This window comes from Rhinolophus sinicus, chromosome 2 (genome assembly GCF_057876585.1).
Source record: "Rhinolophus sinicus isolate RSI-liver-muscle chromosome 2, RSI-T2T, whole genome shotgun sequence".
NCBI lineage: Eukaryota > Metazoa > Chordata > Mammalia > Chiroptera > Rhinolophidae > Rhinolophus > Rhinolophus sinicus.
In genome coordinates this window covers 164,882,467-164,901,830 of record NC_142502.1, presented here as the reverse complement: position 1 = coordinate 164,901,830, position 19,364 = coordinate 164,882,467, and the positions used below count along the sequence as shown (strand labels likewise).

General features: G+C 36.3%; 1 protein-coding gene across 5 annotated transcripts in view; it reads right to left on the bottom strand.

The window, feature by feature from the left end:
- The window catches only part of ATL2 (atlastin GTPase 2), an 85,074-nt gene that overhangs the window by 20,478 nt on the left and 45,232 nt on the right, over window positions 1-19,364 (bottom strand). For all 5 annotated transcript variants that reach the window (XM_074331904.2, XM_088796213.1, XM_019742232.3 and 2 more), the window contains exon 2: window positions 8,080-8,324. In XM_074331904.2, coding sequence (XP_074188005.1) covers window positions 8,080-8,324 — 245 coding nt within the window. The remainder of the gene's footprint in view (window positions 1-8,079; window positions 8,325-19,364) is intronic.

Below are 19,364 nucleotides of genomic sequence, written 5' to 3'. Positions count from 1 at the left end.
GGCTAGAAAAATAAAGGCCCATCCAGAAGCCATAATAACTCATCACAGCTAGGAGGAAAGAAACAAAAAGTATGAAATTAAAGATCCAAGCAACACTATAATAAAAGAGAGCCTTCATAGTTGTGAGGCATTCTCCACAAAAACACCACAGATGAAGAAATGCAGCCTGTATAAAACTAGTACCTAATTCAGGAGGTAGATTATTAACACTCAATACCCAAATTCATGGATAGAATGAGTGGTATACACATTCTGACCACTGAGCAAAATGCAGTGTTTTCATCTGAATATGTATATACTCTGCAAGTCCTAGAACAAATTAAGAAACACTAGACTCTTAGAAACAGTTTAAAACTGCCTAACATCTTACAAATCCCGTTCAACTCCTCCCTTTTGAGACTAGACAAATAGATGCCTAACATGACTAACTTACCAAGCCACAAGCTCAAAGGACAACTCTATTAACTTAGATACACACTAAAAAAGAATAATTTTTTTAAAGGTTCTGTTTAAAAGGTGTCCTTGACTTGAAGACATTACTAAGTCAAATAAGCCAGACACAAAATAACACCTATTGCATGATTCTACTTACATGAGGTACCTAAAGCAGTCAAACTCATAGAGACTGAGGGAATGGGGGGGGATGGGGAGTTTAATGGGTACAGAGTTTCAGTTTGGAAAGATGGAAACGTTCTGGAATAGATTGGGGAAGATGGCTGCACAATAATATGAATATACTTAATGCCACTAAACTATATACTTAAAAAAGGATAAAATGATAAGTTTCATTAGGCACTTTTTAACCACAATTTTCTTTAAAAAGTGTAGTTGAGTGCTACCAGAACAAAAAGCGGACATACCTCTAGTGATTTAAACAAAGGTTTGACATGGAGATTTGACTTGATAGTCTTCTACTGGACACTACAGTTTCAATTATCCCATGTCAAAATCCAACAATCACTCCCTTCCTCACAACAAGAAAAAAGCTGAACGAACTGAAAATGAATGATTTTTCTTTCTTAGTTCAGAGACTGAGGTCACAGCACAAATTGTCACCCCCAAATCTGGAGACATGGGCAAATACAAAGAATCACAAGCTGGGGCAGACGGGTGGCTCGGTTGGTTAGAGCACAAGCTCTGGGCAACGGGGTTGCCAGTTCAATTCCCACATGGGCCAGTGAGCTGCGCCCTCCGCAAATAAGATTGAAAGGACAACTTGACTTGGAAAAAGTCCCAGAAGTACAAACTGTTCCCTAATAAAAGTCCTGTTCCCCTACCCCAGTAAAATCTTAAAAAAAAAAAAAAAAAAAAGTTTAATAAAAAACAAGAATCACAAGCTGAGGTCGTTTACCAGTAACAAGCTGCTGGACCAACTGGTAAGAACACTTAAATGGTAAACTGGACAAACTGCTGGAAGCTGAGAGGAGACTAGTATGACAGTTAAGAACTCCTGGAGGCTCAATCTTAGAAGGCCCCTACTTTCCTGGGTTTTACCTCTAGAAGCTCCCTAAGGTTCTCAAGGTAAAGATATGAGAAAACTTCTCTCAGAACTCTAGTAGGGAATGGGCAACAAAAACCATTTCTAAATACACCCAGGAGGGGAAAAGAACCACTTTGAATTGCATACACCCAGAGCAGTCCCCATAACAAAGGCCTTCCCTCCAAGGCAAACTACCTTTCCAGAGCTTTATCTGACCCTCGGGAAGGGCAATTCACCAACTGGAAACCCCTCTTCTAGCCTTCCTGTCTCTGTAAGGCAGAAAAAAAGTTAAGAACCACTTCTGAAGATCATTGCGTGGGGACTTAGAACCACTTAAAAAACTGCAATTTAACCATAAAATGATATAATGCTTCCTTTCCCCCACATCTTACCACCACACAAATACGGATCCAATAGGGGTCCAATATGACGATGATGGATTACAACTGGGAAAGCTGCAAGACATAGGTGCTATTTAAGAAGTTCTTAAGGAAACCCAAAGATAATGGGGAATGAGAGGAAACTGAAGTCTCTGGGGCCTACAGTTACAGAAAACATTAAATACAACTCATCTCCTTGCTAGAGTAACATAAAACGTCACACTAAAAGTCTAATTCTTCAGTTCCTATTAACTGATAGTTTGTGTCCGGCTTTCAAAAACAACAAAATAACAAGCCATGCCAAGAAGCAGAAAAAAACAGACTGATGAGACAAAGCAAGCATCAGAAGCAGACTCAGATGAGATGCAAATGTTGGAATGTAAGAGAGTAATTTTAAAATAACTAGGAATAATATGTTAAGGGCTCTACTGAAAAAAGTAGACAATATGTAAAAACAGGTAATACAAACAGACAGATGGAAACTCTAAAAAATAATCAAAAGAAAATGCAAGATTTCAAAAACACAGTAATACAAATTAAAAATGCCTTTGATGCACTTACCCACAGACTGGATACACCCAAGAAAGAAACAGTGAACTGGAGGATATGTCAATGAAAACTTCCCCAAATAAAATGCATTAAGAAAAAAGGATAAGAATAACAGAATAGACCATCCAAGAACCATGGAACAATTATAAAAGGCATCTATAGGTGTAATGGAAATATCAGGAGAAAAGAGAAGGAAGGGAATAAGAGAAAAATCAGAAGTAATAATGGCTGAGAATTTTCTAAAATTAATGACAGATACCAAACAACAGATCCAAGGTCAGAGAATACCAAAAGGACAAATACCAGAAAATCTACACCAGGCATTATCAGCATAGCTGCAAAATTAACAAAGACAAAACGGAAATCCTGAAAGAAGCCAGAGACAAAAAACACTTCACCTGTAGAAGAACAAAGATAAGAATTACTTTGGACTTCTCATCAGAAACCACGCAAACAGGAAGAAAGTGGAGTGAAATATTTAAAGTGCTGAAAGGAAAACAGCAACCAACCTAAAATTCTGTATCCTGTGAAGTTATCCTACAAATGTGAAGGAGAAAAAAAGACTTCCTCACACAAAAACTAAGGGAGATAGTCACCAGTACACCTGCCTTGCAAGAAATGTTAAAAGTTCTTCAAAGAGAAAGAAAATAATACAAATTCAGAAACTCAAGACATACATATACAGAGTGTCAGAAAAGGACTAGAAGGTAAAATAAAACCTTTTATTCAACTGTGTGTTCAAAGTAGTAATAGCAATAATGTACTGGGTGATTATGGTATATAGATAGGGGAAATGAACAACAGCATTACAAGGGACAGGAAGGATGCACTGGGAATACTCCATCAAAAGGTACCTGCACTAGTATTTTAGAATAGTATTATTCTAAAGTAAACTTAGATTAGTTGTAACTGTATGTTGCAAACCCCAGGACCACTAAAAACAATTTTTAAAGAAGTATAATGGATATAGTCAGAGATGATAGAAAATGAAATCATGTAAAATGCTCAATTAAAGTTACAGATGGCAAAAAAAGAGAACAAGATAAAAAAAAAAAAGAAACAAAGAACAGGTACGACAAATAAAATAGTTGCAAATGTGGGAGATATTAATCCAACTATATCAATAATCGCTTTAGATGTGCATGATCTAAATAAACCAATTAAAAGACAGAAACTGTCACATAGATTTAAAAAAAAAAAGACCCAACAATTTGTTGTCCACAAAAAAAGGTTTAAATAAAGGCACATGGGTCAAAGAATAGTCTCAATAGAAATTTTTAAGTATTTTGAATAAAACAAAAATACAACTTATGAAAATCGGTGAAATGCAATAAAAACAGTGCTTAGAGGAGAATAGCATTGGGTGCACACAATAGGAAAGAAGAAAGATCTAAAACCAGTCATCTAAATTTCCACCTTAGCAAACTAGAAATGAACAGCAATATAACTAACTTAAAGCAAGAAGAACTAGAGCAGAAACAAATAAAACTGAAAAGAAGAAAACAGGACATCAGAAAGGGGAAAAAAAAATCAATGAAACCAAAAGCTGGTACTCTGAAAAGATCAATGAAACTAATTTGAGAGAGAAAAGATAAATTAATAATATTGGAAATCAAAGAGGAGACAAAACTACCAATTCCATGGACACCAAAAAGATAGTAAAGAAATATTAAGAACAACTCTATGCCCACAATTTTGATAACTTAGTTGGACTGGACCAATTCTTTGAAAGACACAAACTAGCAAACACAAACACAAAAAAAATAGATCATCTAAACAGGTCTATATCTACTTAAGAAATTTAATCAATAATTAATAACCTTCTAAAAAAGACTGAATCAAGCCCAGAGTTTCACCAGTGAAATCTACCGAACACTTAAGGAAGAAATAACACCATTTCTCTATAAGCTCTTCCAGGAAGTAGAAGCAGGACTTCCTAACTCACTCTATGGTATTATCTGAATAACAAAATCAGCTAAAGATGTCACAAGTAAGAAAAACTACAGACCAACTTCTCATGAACACAGGTGCAAAAATATTCAACAAAATATTAGCAAATTAAAATCAGCAATGTATAAAAAGACTTATACACCACAACTAAGTGGGATTTATTCCAGGATGCAAGGCTGACAATCAATAGTTTTTAAAAATATGAATAACATAATCATCACATCATAAACATAAATAACATAAACATCACATCAATAGGCTAAAGAAAAGTCACATGATCATATCAAAAGAGGCAAAAAACAATTTGACAAAATCCAACATCAATTCACAATTTAAAAACAAACAAACAAACAAACAAAAACCTCCCAGCAGACTAGAAATAGAGAAGAACTTCCTGGCTTCCTGAATTTGATTTTAAAATATCTACCAAAACTCCTACAACTAACATCATACATAGCGGTGAAAAACTTGATGCTTTCTCCCCTAAAAATCAGGAAAAAGAATGTCTGCTCTTATCACTCAACACTGTGTACTGGAGACACCAAGGCAACTAGCCAAGAAAAAGAGAGAAAAGGTACTCAGACTGGAAAAGAAGTAAAACTATCACCATTTGCAGATGACATGATTCTGTATATAGAAAACTCTAAATAATCCATTAAAAAGCTATTGGAACTAATAAATGAGTTGAACAAGGCTGCAGGACACAAGATCAATATACAGAAATCAATTGTATTTCTGCAAATTTCCAATGAACAATCTGAAAATGAAATTAAGAAAACTTTGTTTATAATATCATCAAAAAAATAAATTTAACAAAAGTGTAAAACATTATGCAAACTACAAAACATTTGAGAGAAATTAAAAGATATAAGTAAATGGGGGAAAACCCCATGTTCCTGGATGGGAGTATTTCACATTAAGATGGCAATACTCCTCAAATGACCTTTCAGATTCAACCCAATCACCAACAAAATCCCAGTTAACCTCCCGTAGAAACTGACAAGCCAAATCTAAAATTCATATGAAATTGCAAGAATCTAGAATAGACAATCTTGAAATAAGAGGACTCTTTCTTCCTGATTTGAAAACTAGCAACAAAGCAACAGTAATCAAGACAGTCTGGTACTAGCTTAAGAACAGACATATAGATCACTGAAACAGAACTACGAGTCGAGAAGTAAATGCATACATCTATGACCAGCTAATTTTCAACAAGGGTGCCAAGACCATTCAATGGGGAAAGAATAGTCTTCCCAACAAATGGTCTGGGACATCTGGATAGGCACGTACAAAAGAATGAAGCTAGACCCTTACTTCATACAATTATTATAATTATTATATATATATCATGTATTATTATATATATTTATACTCATGTATTATTATATACAATTAGTGAATATATTATAAATTATATTAATATAATTATAGCATTATTCATAAGCTGAAAAGTGAAACAACCCAAATGTCCATTAACTAATGAACAAATAAAATCTGGAATGTTATTGTCCTAAAAAGGAATGAGGTACTGATAATGCTACAATATATATGACCCTTTAAAATACGCTAAGTGAAAGAAGCCTGTCACAAAAGACCACATATTATATCATCTCCTATCTTCTTCAGCTAGCATTCCACCTTTGCAGATATATAGGTTAATGAAATAAATCCCAGACTATCCCATTGTTATTTCTCCTTTTATTTCCTAGGAAAAGCATGACTCACCACTAAATTAGTAGAGGCATGTTATCCCAAAAATCAGACACTGTTTTATACAATTTTCAATTAAGAAAACAATACTACTTATATCCAGAATTCTATATGGAAACCTTATGAATGAAAAGTAATGAAGGTATTTCAACTTACACGTATAGGCCTCTAACTAGGTGTGTAACCTCACGCAGGCCCTCATAACCATTCTGTGGCTTCAGTGTCTCCCCCAGGAGCGAGGGAACTCTGTTAGCTCAGAAACTGCAAATATGTGACACATGTGTGGGCTGCCACTCCCCCTCTGAACAGCCACTACTAATTGATCGCAGATGGAATCAGAAATGGCACCTGAGGTGGAACTTATCTGTCACTACTAGACGTGATCTAAGCTTTCTTCCTCTTCTAACATTCTACTGTCTGTAACCTACTTGGAATCAAATACATTTGCAGTGAACAGCTCAGAACAGATAGATACAATATACACAAACTAACTTAAGGAGTTAGAACCTCAAAATGCAGGAATTCTTTATCATCTTTAAAGGTACAATATTCTTTTAAAAGAATTTGCCACTATTTATACATTTCTCTACTTCAGATGTAAAACTCTGGGTGAAAAAAATCAAGCCTAAATGGAAAAACTTTAAAATACTATTATCTTTCTCAAGTTCCTATATATGTACAATAGTGTTCCTTAATATGAACTGCATTCTTGATATACAAGCATAATTAAACATGCCTGAAAAGATCCCTGTGAAAATAATTTTTTTGAAAAGATTCCTAGAAAACCAACTGGGAATGTTTGCCTTACTACTTAACTCAAGACAGATGCATACGCAGTTACAGGTTTACATAGAACTCACAGAGGTGAACACTCTGACAGATGTTTAGACAATCACATAATTCTGTCAAAGTGTTATTTCTAGCATCTTCACGTGGCTTCTGAAAGTCAAACGCCCCCTGGAAAGCCCTTCCCACTAAGTGCTCCATTCCAAATTTCCAGCTCCTTCTTGGTCCCTATCAAACTCCCATTCCTTCAGCACAACTTTCGAACTGTGAGAAAAACATTCAGATTCAAGTGAAAAAAAAAAAAAGTGCTTCTTTTTTCAGGGAAAAATAGTCAGTCAGAGAAGGGGAGGGGCCTAACAATTGTCTGCTACCATTAAAAAGTGAAAATGTGTAGCGAGAGGAACATTCATTGGCCAAAATAGAAAATAAGTGTTTACTACAGGCCAACTATTGTGATAGGTGCAGGAGAGATGGTAATCAAGATAAGGCCTACTCCTCACAGAGGTTAAACTAGTCAGAAAAAATAAGCAACTAAAGGGGCATCAAAAAAAAAAAAAGTAGTATCAATGAAACACGAGCGGTACCATGAGAGCAGGGAAGCTATAACATAGTCTTAGACATCAGGGAAGACCTCCTGTGTAAAGATAAGCCAAGGTACAGCAACATTTGAGAAATAACATGACACACTTGAGGAATTACAAAAACTATAGTATAACTGACAAACAAAGACAAGAAATGAGGCAAAGAGAACATGGAAGGCCGAGGAAGCCACTATAAGGACTGGACTTTATCTCCGAAAGTAAGAGTCACGGAAGGTGACTTAATCGAGGAGCACAGGTGTAATTTTACGAAAGTCTCTATCAGTTTACTTCACCTATTGTAAAGGGGAAGGTGTGAGGAAATAACAGAAAAGGAGAGACGAACCGTACTTCAGAGACTTTAGAGAACACTCAGACATCTTGGATGAGAGCTACAATGCCTGGAACACAGATGCTCAATCACAGGCACCGACAAGTACTATATGCAAAAAGGAATTATGGAAATGAAGAAGAATCAAGAGCTCAAACAAATACATTACTGTCTTAACTGAGAACTATCAAGAACTATATTTTTATAAAATTAAAGATAGAGCTCTTACTGGTTTTTGTCTATTCTTTTAAACAAGATTAGTTGGTTGGTAGTTTGGTGTTTCTAACTGGGTTCAATTTAAAAGACACTATTCACCTTGTTATACATATATCTAAGCATGAAGTCCAGCAGAAACGATTTCCCTTTACGAAAAGCTCCTGCCACGGATACCACTACAATGTTAAGGTCACGAATGTGCTCCTGTAGCAATATCTGTTCCAAAGCTTCTTCATCAAGCTCAAAGTTATGGTCATCTTCATGAGCAAGAACAATCTGTACTGGACATGGTTTCTTCATAACCTCATCAGAGTTTACAAGGTCATCATCTTCGTAATTCTCATCTAGAATTAAAAAAAGAAACGTATTTTAATTCCTGCATTACAAACTTATCCTAAAGGCTCACAACTAAAGCAAAATTTCAAATAGCTTCCCACACCACCTCTCCACCCGCCTTATGATCACTTGAAAATTGTTACAAGTGATGTTCAAGTACAGGTTAGATTTCTCATTCCCTCTATAACAGGATCAAGAACACTGGTAGGATTTCCCACTCTATATACAGATAAGCAGCAACACTAAGTATGGCCTCTATTTCAGTTAAGTCTTTAAGAGCTAAATGTGAACAGTAGCTGTTCCTGAGAACTACATTATTCTACAACAACTTTTGCTGCTATATGCACACAAAAACTAGTTGGAGGTGGGGGAGGAGGATCAATTTCACCTAACAATTCATATTCCAATTTCCCTTGTAGGCATCACTTAGAAATTACTCCAAGTTACAAAGATTAGAACACATATAAAATGTCAACATTATTCTTCATTCTGAAACTTAAAGGGCTAAGTTAAGGTCCTAAGAAGTCTCCAAAAATGACACTTCTGATAAAGCTAACGAGTCCCTAATTATTAAGAGTAACCCAATAGTACAGCTTCCCATTTTAAAGCAAAGCACAGGATAAATGACTAATGTTTCAGTGGAAGACACAAGAATGGTCTGTGAGGCGCAGAGTTACAACTTAGTTTCATGTGCATCTGGGGCTCTTTTTAACCAAACACAACAGCCACCATTTCAAAATTACATAGCTCCCAAAACGGCTACATAAATGCTTCCTTTGTTCACCCAGTACACCAGATAACATTTGCAGAACTTTACTGTTTGATGAAGAAATAACTATAGAACATGTAACAGCCAAGACAAATTTTTAAAGCTGAAGTTTCTATTCTTTAAAAAAAGAAAAAAATCTAATAGTTTCAGAGGCTATGTAGCTTGTCTGGCTTTTTTCCTTTCTTGATCCCATGTAGCAACGTTATTCCTGGGGGACTTCTCGTCTCCCACATTTTTAGTATTTATCAACATTTTAAAGAGACTCTCCCCTTGAGCCTGTCTACTAAGTGTCAGTTTCCAATCTAAGAAACATACAGTACCCACTGTGTTCAATGCAATGGGAGTCCCTCCTCTCCCGGGAGACACAGGTCCACTGAACAGTAGGTGGTACATTAGTCAAAAATACGACAATACCTTATCCAGATTACCACTATTCTCAGAGCAAAGATTACATACCTACATTAACAAATTTTTAATCTCTTCACAGATAAAAAAGTCTAGCTTATTTGATTTGCAAAGCCTTTACCTCCACATCACAAGGCACATTTGACTGTACACAGCAAAATCAACACTAATTCACAATGTGCTGCAAACAGTGAAAAATACAATCTAAAGAGCAAGCAATTTCACAAGAGAATCTTTGAACATAAAAGCAATCAGTATTTAATTAAATTGGATAGTATTACTGCCTCCTTCAAAGGTATACAGATATAGCTAGGTATGCTATTTGAATGGACAAAAAAGTAAAGTTTCCAGGAAAGGAGCAACAATTAAATTCCAATTTAATGTATCACTAGGTGAATCCAGATAAATAACAAAATAATTTTATTATTTTATTAACCCAATATATCCAACATATTGTCACTTCAACTCATAATATTTTTAAATTAAGACATTTATATTTACATTCTTCGTAGTGTCTTTAAAAGCCACTGTATTTTATACTTATAGAACATTTCAATTCAGACACTAAATATTTATCAAAAAACACTGATCACTTAGATTTCATAAAATTTACAATTGAAAACGTAGACTCACATATACAAATTGTTTCAAACATAAAGTTTTCCAAAAACTGAATCAAATCTCAAAATTCATTTTCCATTCATATTTGCATCCACACTGAAAAAACTACTTTAGCTTTTCTAAATATAAGTAAACTAAATTTTAAAATTCAGTTCTTTAGTCACACTCTTTAGCTCTAAAGATCACTTGAGGATTAGGAAGAGAATTTACTGGCACTGAAATTCAGTGAGAAGTATTAAATGCCACTACAAATGCACTGAAGTTTCCAGTAATGTTACCTGAAAGTTGAGAAGAAATTACTATTTGAGATCACTGTCAATAACACAAAATTTTTCAGAAAGTGAATGCATTAGTAAAACCAATAAAGAAAGAGCAATGCATAATTTCAGAGCAAACTTGACCTAATTGTTACAATTTCAAACTAGTTCAGCAACAAAGCACTTTAAAAGTGGAAAAGGAGTCACTGAAGAAAAACTCTTCTCTAGCATTTGTTATTCAGTTTTAGACCATCAACAAGGAAAATATGAACCAGACAATAACTTAGGATATAATTATAAGGTCTTTAAAATAATATACCATATTTCCCCCAAAATAAGACTGGGTCTCATATTTTTTTGCTCCATAAGACGTATTAGGGCTTATTTTCACGGGATATCTTATTTTTTCATGTACAACAATCTACATTTACTCATTTATTCATGTACAAAAATCTACATTTATTCAAATACAGTCATGTCATCTTCTTCTGGAACATCGTCATAAGTCTCCAAACCCCGAATTCCGGCTTGAATGTCTTGCGACTCCATTTCCTGTAGAACCATTGGCCCCAATCTCTCATGTCCAGCAATAGAGCTCTCCTTAAATGAGCACTTCTTGTCCATGGAGCCTGCTCGTAGTGCATTGGCAACACAGCTGTCAGTGATTTTATCCCATGAATTCTTCACCCAAGTCACGACCTCTTGCAGGCTAGGCTTCACAAAGTTTCCACGCTGATTTCTCTCCATTGTATTTTCAATGCAGTCATTGATTTCCATGCACAAATGGTCCTTGAATTGCTTGTTTATTGCACTATCAAGAATCTGGAACTAGGCAGTCATTCATGCAGGAATCATTATTTGATCTTCTACTCTCTGCAAGGAAGTTCTTCATGTCTTTAGCGCGGTGAGTGCTGGCTGAATCCCAGACTAGCAGACTTCTTTGGCCACCTCGCAAAACAAGTGGCAGCATTAAATCAACCCACTTCCTTATAACTGCTGTGTGCACCAGGCTTTTTCAGTTTCAAGAATGTAAATGCCTGAAACACGTTCAACCTTATCTTTCTTGCCCTTAGTGATGATTAGAGATGGGGCTTTCTTTCCATCCAGAATTGCCAAAATGCAGGTAATACGTGCACTTTCGTAACCAGTGGAGAGAATGCAGATTGACGAGGTACCCCTCCGATCAACTGTCGTTTGAGATCGTTGGTCCATAAACACTGCAGTTTCATCCGTAGCAATCACGTTGGAGAGTTGGTATTTAGAAAAGTCGATGCCATCAACAAAGGACTTGAATGCAAGTGCACGTTTAATAACTTCAGTATCTTCCAGCTTGAACAGTGCTGTCGATCTTAGAGACAGTTCATATCACTGAAGGAAGCCATCTCACCAGAGTCGTGATGCTTTGACTTCTTCTGGGGATATTTCTAACTGTGGTACCATTGCAAGGGCAAATGCTTGAATATCAGCCCTGCACACGACCAAAGACTTTGCTCTCCTGTCAGCAATCCATTCACAGATGATGTCTTCTGGCTCAGGAAATAATTGTTGCCGACCTGATCCACATTTGCGCTTCTTAGCATTTCCCTCCACCTGTTGACTGAGGTTATCTTACTCTGCTGGCCATTTTCGGACCATTCAGAGATCCAACTTCTTCTTTTTGCAGAAAGCCGTAAGATTCTTGCCCCGGGAGTCCTCCACCATTCCTTTCTTGTAGTCAACGGAATAGCTCTTTTTGCACTCATCTTGTCTGGGGGTCAAAATAGTATTCCCTTTAAATCTACCATTAAATCAAGTGTTAACTGAAGACTTACAAGACAGGAGTGGCAACAAAAATGATGACACATAAGAATGATGGTCCACACAAAAGCAACGAAAAATTGCAGGCACCAAAATACAGAAAACATTTCTTTATTTCACACGAGTGCATTAAGTACATCCGTTACAACACACGAAGTATTGAATTATGAAGATTCATATTAGACACAACCACATCCATTCATTATCAAGTGCGCACATTATTCGTGTGCTGTATCTGTATTCCGATTGGTCATTCAGCAGTAAGTCTCAAATTCATCTGTTTACATAGGCGTTAACTTCTCATCCAAAGGCGTCCGCTTGGGTATTTACAAGTACTTAATTATAACTTATATTATCATTTATTTGAAGTATTAATATCAATAATATGCACTTATATTTAATTATATATTACTTTATAATTCAATACGTCCATCGTGTGTTGCAACAGACGTACTAAATGCGTCCATCTGGCTGATAATCTTAACTGGGGCTTATTTTAGTGGTAGGGCTTATATTATGAGCATCCATAAAAATAATGTTATGGCTTATTTTCCGGTTAGGTCTTGTTTTCAGGGAAATACGGTAGACCTCTGGTGCTTGCTAAAGCAAATTCTACCAGGGAAAGGGAATATCCTGACTTGCCGCTTTATTTTGCTCTTAGAAGAGCCTTAGAAGCTCTAAGAAGGCTCAATTAATTCAGCCAACCTAGTCCATGAAAAAATATTCCTCTATGTACAGTGTCAGATGCGTAGTAGACTTGTTGGGGTTATCACTTTGTGAGGGGTATAAATGTCTAATCATTATGTTGTTTTGTACATCTGAAACTGATAATAAAAGAAAGAAAAATCCTTAAAAGGTTGTATTGGTATTAAGTATATAACCATTAATAAATAACAATATGTTTATATGGGACATCTAGTTTATGTTCTTAAAAGTGTCTGTAAAATATTTGTCCAATTTTTATTTATTTTCAAGATCAAGTATGATATAGAATGATTTCCTAAAACAAAATCCCAATTAGAAATAACACACTTATAAGAACTAACGATCTGACTTACAACTGTTTACCCAGGAATCAGTTAAGTAGCATCTAAGGTCCTGCATAAATAGAATCCAGGTGGTCTTCACTTCCTAAAAATCAGGACTTCAAAAAGGCAGCACTGTACAATGATTAGTAAGACTACTGAGTGAAAAGCTGATGGGATGGATATACAGGATAGATCAAACCCCTAAGCCCCAATCAATCTTAACATTACAAAGAAACAATCAGACGTTTTGTGGCTCCTGAGGTGATGTATCAGGAAGCACAGGACACCACTAATGATGTATTTCTGGGGAAGACATTTTTAAAACGTTAACCTGATCAAGCCTCTAGATCCAACATCAGGGAAGCAAACATAGGAGACACGTTCTCCACCACCACAGAGATGGAGTCAGAAAACTCCAGAACACGGGAAATTCCACTGGACAAACAAACCTGAACAAATACATTGCAAAAGCAAAGAGGAAAAAAAGACAACCTATAGAAAAGAGATGTACCGTGTTTCCCCTAAAATAAAACCTAACTGGAAAACAAGCCCTAGCATGATTTTTCAGGATGACAGCCCTGGAACATAAGCCCTAATGCGTCTTTTGGCGCACAACTTAATGTAAGACCCGGTCTTACTTTTGGGGAAACATGCTAAGAGGCACATCAACCAAATGCACTGTGTACTCCCTGTTTAAGCAAATCAACTATACAAATTTTGAAACAATCAGGGAAATATGAACTCTGAATATTTGATATCAAGAACTTATTTTTCTAGTGTGATAATGGTACCATGCTATGTTTTTTAAAATCTTTAATATTTTAAAGACATAAAACATTTATAAAATCCGCTATCTGCTTCAAAATAATCAAGTAGGAGGCTGGCTATGGGAGAATAGATAAAAGAAAATGGCCATTATATTGACAATCATTGACTCTGGGAGATGTGTCTACCTGGTTCCTTATGTTGTTCTCTTTACTTCAGCACATATTTGAAATTTTCCATAACAGGAAGTTTTTTAGTAATGAGGCTAATAAAGAGGCTACCCTAAGAAACTCATTATGTAATCAGTTGGCCAACTAAAAGAAAACTGAAAAGGTTTCCGTTTTATACCTTTTTCAGGTTTAAAAATCAAATCCATTAAACACCTTACAAAGAAAACTTTGGGCCCAGATGGAGTCACTGGTGAATTCCACCAAATATTTAAGGAAGAAATTATACCAATTCTGGGACGGCCTGGTGGCTCAGGTGGTTGGATCGCTGTGCTCCTGGCACCAAGGTCACCGGTTCGATTCCCACATGGGCCAGTGAGCTGCGCCCTCTACAGCTAAGATTGTGAACAACGGCTCTCTCTGGAGCTGGGCTGCCATGAGCAACCAGAGGTCAGCGTGGGCTGCCGAGTGTTGCCGCTGGCTGCTGTATGCTGCCAGGAGCGGCCGGTGGCCAGGGTGAGTGGCCGGCAGGCCAGTGTGAGAGCTGCTGTGAGCTGCTGTGGGCAGCTGACCAAGGACTGGTGACCAACTGCCTCAGTCGGGGGAGCGCAAGGCTTATAATACACAACTAGACTGAGAAACAATGGCTTGAACCAGTGTGGGGGGAGGGGAGGCAGAAAAAAGGGGGGGGAGAAATTATACCAATTCTACAGACTCTTACAGAAAAAAAAAAAGGGAACATTTCCCAATTCATTTTGTGAAGCCAGTATTATTATCCTAATATCAAAACCAGACAAAGATTACAAGAAAACAAAACTACTGACCAACATCCCTCATGACAGACATAAAAATCATTAATCAAAACACAGTATTCAGAATATATAAAGAACTCCTGCAACTCAATAAGAACAATTCCATTTTAAAATGGGCAAAGGATTTTAACAGATACTTCAAAGAAGATACAGGAATGATCAATAAGCACATGATAATATACTTAACACCATCAGATGTTAGGGAAATGTAAATTACCATAGTACCACAAGGAGATACCACTACATACTCACCAGAATAGCTAAAATTTGTAAGACTGACGAAAGAGTTTGTGGGGAACAACTGGAACATACAGTATTTTTGGTAAAAGTATAAAATTACATAACCACTTTGAAAAACTTTTGGGCAATATCCTATATACAAGTTAAACATACACTTATCATACAATCAGCAATCACACTCCTAGGTACAAAAGAGAAATTAAATATATGACAACAAAAGACCTGAACACAAATGTTCACAGCAGCTTTATTCATAATGGCCATAAAGTGGAAACCTAAATGTTCATTTATTGGAAAATGAATACACTGTGTTAAATCCACATAATGGATTATTACATGGCAATGAAAAGTAATAAATTACTGAAATACACAGTCTAAAAAGCATTATACTAAGTGAAAGAAGCCTCACGGAAAATATTGTACTGTGATTCGATCCTAAAAAAAAGCAAATCTACAGTAACAGAAAGCAGATCAGTGATTGCCAGGAGCTGAAGATAAAGAGAACTGACTAGTGTTATGTACGTGTCCCCCAAATTTGCATGTTGAAGCCCTAATCTCCAAGGTGATGGTATTGGAGGTGCCTCTGGGGGATGATTAGGCCATGAAGGTGGAACCTCACGTAAATATAGTTACTATATGACCATAGTAAGAGACGTGAGAGAGATTCTCTCTCCACCACATGGGGACACAGCAAGAAGAGTCATCTGCAAAACAGGAAGAGGGCTCTCACCAGACACCAAATCTGCTGGCACCTTGGTCTTGGACTTCCCAGTCTCCATAACTGAGAAATCAATGTCTGTTTAAGCAATCCAGTCTGTGGTAATGTGTTGTAGCAGCCCAAACTAAGACAACTATAAACGCGTACAAGGGATCTTTGTGAGATGATGGAAATGTTTTTGTGGTGGTGGTGGTGGTGGTTACAAAATTATGCCTTTGTCAAAATTCATCAAACTGTACTCAAAAATCAGTGGATTTTATGTAAATTATTTCAGTAAGGCGGATTTTGAAAAAATCAAATCCAACCTACTCCTCTTGACACTTTCGTTTGTTAAATGAGAGGATAAAGCAATACAACCAAATTATTAATCATTTTCCAGAAAGAAAAATATATTCTAATCACTATTGTCCCCTTGAGGGATAATTGTCCATGAAGGTTACATTCCAATGTGATGAAAAACTGGGGCTGTCCATCAATTCTGACACTATTCAAATTCAATTTAAAATATTTTCACTTAACCTGAATTCAGGACCTGCAGAACATAATTTTGAGTGTCTCCATTAGTAACGAATTTACTCCTTTGTGAATGATTTCCTATGAATCCAGTATGTACTTCACCATGTCAAAGTATTTTGCTTAAAAAATAAAAAGGTATTATAAAGTTACTAATACTTTTTTCTTAAAGTACTCGAGACAGCCTATTATATTGGGGAGGGATTTTTTTTTTTTATTCCCCAAGTGTTTTAAGATTAAGCATCAATTAAAGATGCATACGCTCCCTAGACGACATACATGTGTCAAGACATGAGGGCATTCAAGTTCTGGTACAGTAGGGCCTTGATCAATATTGTTTCATTTAACAGCGTTTCATTATAATGTTGATGAGGAAAAATATATATCCATTCCAGATCGGGGCCACTATGTGGAGTTTGCCTGTTCTCCCATGTCTGCATGGGCTTTCTCTGGGTATTCGGGTCTCCTCATACGTCCCAAAGATGTGAATGTTAGGTGAACTGGCGCGCCTACACTGTCCCAGTCTGACTTGAGTTTGGTTGTTTGTGAGTGTGCCCTGCGATGGAAAGGCATTCTGTCCAGGGTTGGTTCACGCCTTGTGCCCTGAGTTGCCAGGATAGGTTCCAGGTACCATCGACCCGGAACCGGAATGAGCAGGTTGGAAAATAATAATCTTGTTTTTGTTACTTTTTTAAATGTATATATAGCTCACATCTATTTCAATGTTTAATATTAGAAGTGTTTGGGGTCTTTCTTTAGAAATGTGATGTTTTTGTGACCAGAAATATGCTGTAGGAACTTAACTCTTGTTTATATCAATTAGCCTATGGTGAACGTGGTTTCACTGCGTCATTTCACTGCAGTTCCAAGAACCTATCAACATTAAATGAGGACTTATTGTACTTAAAATTAAATCTAATATACCATTTACAGGGGTTTTGGACATTATGCAGCAAAACTCACTCATTTTAAAGATAAGGAAAACACATGACTAGACAGACCACTGTTGAACTGGCCAGGCCTTCTTATTTAGTGTCATTTTCTCCACAGCAGTGCTTCTCAAACTTTTTTTAACATGCGTATGAATGATCTGAGGATCTTGTTACAATGCGTATTCTGATTCAGTAAATTCAAGACAGTGCCTGAAACTGCACATTTCTAACTCCAAAATATCAACACTGCTGGTCCTCAGAAAATAATCGAGTACCAAGGATCACAATATTTTACAGGTGTTTCACATGTAAATATTTTTTTATTTCATGTAGTTTCTAGGATGTTAGTTTTCACAGAAAAAGTTTTCAAGCTAAATTGTAACCCTCCACTCTTCCTAGGAGACTGCTAATACTCGGATACAACAAACCAATGCCTTCTAGCTGCTGAGGATTCTGAAAACAGGCAGTGTACATACACATCACTACTTTAAAACTGTAAATGTAAAAAAATGTTTTAATATGTTGACATGATATATAGTGAGGGTTGAAAATTACTGGTCTGGCGTCATCAGTCACCTGGGCGAGTTTTATAGCAGTGCTGGGCTTCCCTCCCCATGCCGACAGATGCAGCCTGGAATGAGAATATTAGCAAACATACCAACTTGGACTTCAATAAAATATTTTTTTGAAGAAGAAGAGTTATTAGCTAATCATGTAGCACAAAAAAAAGTCTTAACTATTTGCTACTATAAAATGTTATTAAGAACTTATAAAGGTTAAAAAGAGAAAAAACAAAAGGAAGAAAAAAAAGAACTCATAAAGCTAAACTTATCTCGTATAAACCACAGTGCAATGCAAAACTAAAAACTTAAAAGACTCCTGAAGAGGATACTAACAACATCAGATATCACATATGTGGGGAAGGAAGACATTTTACTCTACCCTTCTAGGTTCTTTCTTGTGGTCTAATAATTAAATCACCATGAGAGATTAACAAGAGAAAATAACTAATTTAATTATATGTTCATTTATAATGTGCCTGAGGTTCAGAGACAGAAAGGTAAGTGAGGTATACATGGCATCCTGAGGCAAGGAATGATGCCCTGGGGCTTCAGAGCGGAGGACGGTCATTGGCAGGATAAAAAGAACACAAGTTCAGGAATTAGAAGTTTGTCCTGCCCTACAGACAGGTTATAAAATGCTATCTCTGGTAATAACTCATTACGCATGGGCAAGGACTCCAACGTAGATTCTTCTACATAGTTAAGAAGGGGCAGAGTTTCTCCTGAACCTAAAGGGTCTCGAATGCCTTCAGCTTCGGCTCAAAATAATCCACAGAGCAAAGTGGCACATCTTGGGGAGGCCTGTTCTGAATCCCTTCAGACACCTTCCCCCAGTAGCTTTGCCACTTTGGCCAACAGGACCATCCTACATCACCAAGCTTTATAAATGCTTTTTAAGAGTATATAATGTAGTTCATCTCCTTCCTTCGTTGCTATCAAATCAGAAGCTAAACAGAGTTGTTTTCCTATAAGATTTACATATTATTTTCCACTTGAATCTACTGTTTCCATAGTAACCAGCACTGATGTTTTAATAGACTTTTTGCTATTCCCATTTAAGGAACTGAGTCATAAAAATGCCTTTATGCAGTAATCTAAATGGATGAAGAAAAATGTAAAATAGATTACAAATGTATACACTCAAAGTATTTTCCCAAAGCTTATCATCAAATATTAACCAGTTATCTTAAAGCATACACTTGAATATAAGTGTACTTGGAGATAAAACATTTTCAACTGAAGTAATTTAGATATTTAAATGAGGTTGGAGTTTATGAAGTCCATTTTGTTGGCTAGTTAAGAGATGCTGAAATGAATAATGGCTCAGAAGACTCTAAGCAACAAGATAGAAATTCAGAAAAATTCTATTAGGCTCTGCAACTTAAGAGTCCACAAAAAGGTTATTTTTTTAATTTATTGGAGAATATTGGGGAACAGTGTTTTTTCCAGGACCCAACAGCT